Below are 4153 nucleotides of genomic sequence, written 5' to 3'. Positions count from 1 at the left end.
ACATATATAGGCTGAAACATTGAATTTCTGAATGGATTCTGAGTTAATTGCGTGGAAAATAGAACACTAATCTGTTGAAATTATTACCAAAACGTTGTCTATGATTTCTAGAAGTATCTATTTCTTTATGGATGGTTCAGTATACAGTGAAAGCAATTTAAAATTCGGTTGTGTTATCTGTATCGAATGAACCACTCAAATTTTAAATGGACTGTTAATCATTCGTTTCCAGAATATATTCTCCGTCTATTAAAATTGCTACTCAGATCAACCCTAGAGTTCTGTTTTACAATTATCGACATTAGAAGATTAGCATAATTAAGTGCAAGTATAATACAGTAAGGTGTAATACAATAAGGTGAACATTTTGATTATAGTAAGTCCGTTTCTGACCTTCCCCTACGATTGCAAAGATTCTGTTGTTAATAATATAATCGATAACACGATTTTGCATCATCAGGAAAAGAAATGGTGGACTACATTGCCGATTACCTGGCGAACATTCGATCTCGACGCGTTTATCCGGCGGTTTCCCCGGGTTACCTGAGAAACGTCCTGCCAGCATCGGCGCCAGTGGACGGCGAGCCTTGGGGTGACATATTTGCAGACATCGAAAAGTGCATCATGCCAGGAGTGACGCACTGGCAAAGTCCTCACATGCACGCTTACTTTCCCGCCTTGAATTCGCCGGCCAGCCTGTTGGCCGACATGCTGGCTGACGCGATCAATTGTCTTGGGTTCACGTGGGTAAGAATGATCTTGGCTATCATACCTGTGGGAACTTGAAACGATATTCTATCGAAGAATTTAATTATAAAATTATATGACACGCATGCAATGTGAAACTAAAATTCGAATTACGATTGTATGTGGATGTATTATTATTTAGAGTATTGTTTACATTTCTCGATCTCTGCTTTAGATCCTTTTAAAATGCAAATCTATAATTTAGAGTTGTCATAGATATTTTTCGATGGAAATCATAGGAAATTTTATTTCGTTGAATTTTTATTTTCACAAATTTAAATGAGACTGAATTGAGTTGTGCCATTATGTGAATATACCTATAGTCTTTAAAATATTTAACATTGAGTATGTGTTCTCTATATAAATTTACTTATTATGCTTGCCTACTTGAGTCTAGTTTTTTTACCTCTAGATTATATTTTTCATAGTTCAAAACATATGTTTTAAATAATGATGATCACACTGACAACCATTTAAATTAGAAAATAGATTAAAAAGTATAATAGTACTAAAATGAGGTTTGATAAGGGCTGAGTGAATTATTATTGAGTTTCGTCTAATTCGCGTGATGCTGAGCTACCTGAAACATTTTCCAATCACTTGTAGCGAAAGATTACATTAGACTGAATACTTGGAAAGAGTTTACAATTATCATTGTATTCTATGGCGAACATTTCTGGAAGATCTCTCGTCTGGATTCACCCCCTGTAGAAAGTTCGAAGGGAGTTCGGAAGTTGTATCCTTCAAAGTCGACGTTTTGTCTAGTGCTGCTAATAAACACTTCCGTTGTCAAAGCACTCCAAAAGGAAGGATCCTTAATCATTTCCATAGAAAATTTGAAATCACTGCTGCAGAAGATAACACGAATGAACAATATTAATGACCCAGTATTAATTTTACTTATAGATTTTAGCTCTTTGGATAAAGAAATGCTGTAAGAAAGAACAGAGAAAATATAAATAATTAAAAATTAAACAGAATACAAATTAGCAAGGCAATCACAATTCAAACACTTGTCAACCCCTTCAGAACCCCTTGAAAACTTCAAGATAAATAAAGTTCATGAAATCAACGTTTATATTTTACTTTAATTATTTTAAATATGTCACATTGTGCATTAACACAATAAAAATAAAATTAAAGAAATGAAACCTAATCGTATATTTGATATTATTCGTTTTTGCTGACAATATCTTGTGTAACACAAAAATAATTAATGCCTGAAGGGGTTAGAGTACATATCGCCCACCCTGAGTCTCTTCGCTCGAACAACAATACTTTCCTTTGTCAAACCTTTGTATTTGGTGCGTGCACTTTAAAAGGCCTCGAGTCCAGCGTGCACAGAGCTGGAGACCATCGTAATGAACTGGTTGGGCAAAATGATCGGTCTGCCAGAGGAATTCCTGCATCGTCCAGGAGGATCGGGCGGCGGTGGCGTGATACAAACAACCGCGTCAGAGGCGACCCTCGTTTGCTTGCTCGCAGCAAGGACCCGAGCCATTAGAGACGTGCAGCAAAACGAGCCAGATCGTTTACCAGCCGAGATTAATTCGCGTCTTGTCGGATACTGCTCCGACCAAGTACGTATTTCTGCTTCGAATCATTCTTTCCCCTGACACGCTATTACTTCCCAATCTTTTTTTTTTTTCTAAATAAATATTTCACTAAAACGTGGAGCACTCGAAGAGATTGATATCGCTTTCTGAGCACCAGCTGCGAATCTGTGACAAAGCATTAAAGTAACTTTCACAAAGTAACTTTTCTGCTTGCTTGATTCATTTATTGCTTTTTACTTAGTATTACAATATTTGGCTACCAGTCACGAAACGTCGTGATTTGTTGAGAATTTGTTAATATTTTTTATAAAATATATTTATATACCTTTTGTCCCATTTGCATGGTGTGTTCTACTTTCTTTTATTGTTCTTTTCTTTACTAATGCCCAAGGGGCGTAGGAGCTCGGGTATTTCGGATGACCAAGGACAGGTACTGTCCCCGAGAGTTAACTTCCTTGAGAACTACTTTCTATTGTTCAAACTATCGTTCAATATTGTTTCTATTGTTATCTCCTTATTTTTTTTTTCTCGTGGTTTGGGGTAATTCGTACATATTTTTGAAGTGGTTGTGTGCTTGTTCATGATTTTTATGAAAGGAATGAGGTAATTTTCACGAATGCGGATGTACTGCAGGCTCATTCCAGCGTGGAGAAGGCTGGGCTAATAGGTTTGGTACGAATGAGGTACATCGAATCCGACGACGACCTTAGTATGAGAGGCGAGGGGCTACTGGAGGCTATAGTGCAGGACAGGGCTGATGGTCTGCTTCCTTTCTTTGTGAGTATTAATGTTCCAAAGTGATTTAATATTTTTTATTTATTAGGTTCGAGTTAAAGATTGAAAGAGGTGCTCAATGCGTCGAAACTTCGAGTACGATAAATATAAATATAATATTGACCAAGCACTTCTTTAAAACTTTGCAGTTCAGATTTTCTGATTTCATTACAACTCTGTTTAGTCTAACTGCAAAGGATTAATTTTCATTTTCAATTTTTATTTATAGTATATCTTACTTTTTCTGTTATTAAATGTAGTATTAAATTAAAAAGTACTTCGTTAGGAAATGCATGTACCGTCTGTCTCTAACAATAAGTGACGTCATTAAAGCGGATAGCGATACCGCATTAAAAAAAGATTGACCTGCCAATTAACCTTGCCAGAGCTGTTAGTAGTTGCGGTAGAAAAGAGGGCGGGCATGACGTTGCAAGGCGGATTGTCTTTTCGCTAGTTGGTCCCTGAGGACACCCACTGGTAACCCATATTTCACAAAACAGTCATCCACATCCCAGAAATGTATTATTTTCAGAAACAAATAATTTCCATTGTGTCAACTATTTAAGCAGAAGGTCTTAGGGAATTCATGATACTAATAATAATTCATAGTACTTTCCTTTTTGTTTGCGTAGGTCTGCGCTACTTTGGGTACAACTGGTGCATGTGCTTTCGACAATCTGAAGGAGGTTGGTCAAGTGTGTAAGTAAAATGTTACGATATTCCTTATTTGTATAGTTATGTAGTATCCGCGCCTCCCATACCCAACAATAAGGAGTCAAATAAGAACACGAAACGTAGGGTACGGGATTGGTCGCGTAGGTAAAGCGGTCGATTGTGGATCCGAGGATCGTGGCTTCGAATCCCCGTGCCTTATTTTTCGTTTAGACTCCTACATATGGGGGCTCGTCCGGGATGGGGGGTTACAGCGGCAGAGGACCGGCCAGTGACGATGAGTCACGATGAACAACAATGCCACGCGAAGGACGGTGGAGTGGGCAACAATGAGGCGTCGAGAGAGAACAACGTTCCAGAAAGAGAGAGGGGAGTACACTCGCGAAAGAGGGCGCGGCGCGCAC

The 4153-nt window shown here is 38.1% G+C and overlaps 1 protein-coding gene across 8 annotated transcripts in view; it reads left to right on the top strand.

The window, feature by feature from the left end:
• Positions 1 to 4153, top strand: part of LOC128881443 (histidine decarboxylase) — a 15513-nt gene that overhangs the window by 5651 nt on the left and 5709 nt on the right. For 6 of the 8 annotated variants that reach the window (XM_054132508.1, XM_054132499.1, XM_054132490.1 and 3 more), the window contains 4 exons: positions 461 to 747; positions 2070 to 2327; positions 2937 to 3080; positions 3710 to 3776. In XM_054132508.1, coding sequence (XP_053988483.1) covers positions 461 to 747; positions 2070 to 2327; positions 2937 to 3080; positions 3710 to 3776 — 756 coding nt within the window. The other 2 variants (XM_054132539.1, XM_054132530.1) reach the window with 2 other exon arrangements.

This window comes from Hylaeus volcanicus, chromosome 1 (genome assembly GCF_026283585.1).
Source record: "Hylaeus volcanicus isolate JK05 chromosome 1, UHH_iyHylVolc1.0_haploid, whole genome shotgun sequence".
Classification (NCBI taxonomy): Eukaryota; Metazoa; Arthropoda; class Insecta; order Hymenoptera; family Colletidae; genus Hylaeus; species Hylaeus volcanicus.
This window is presented reverse-complemented; position numbering and strand designations above follow the sequence as displayed.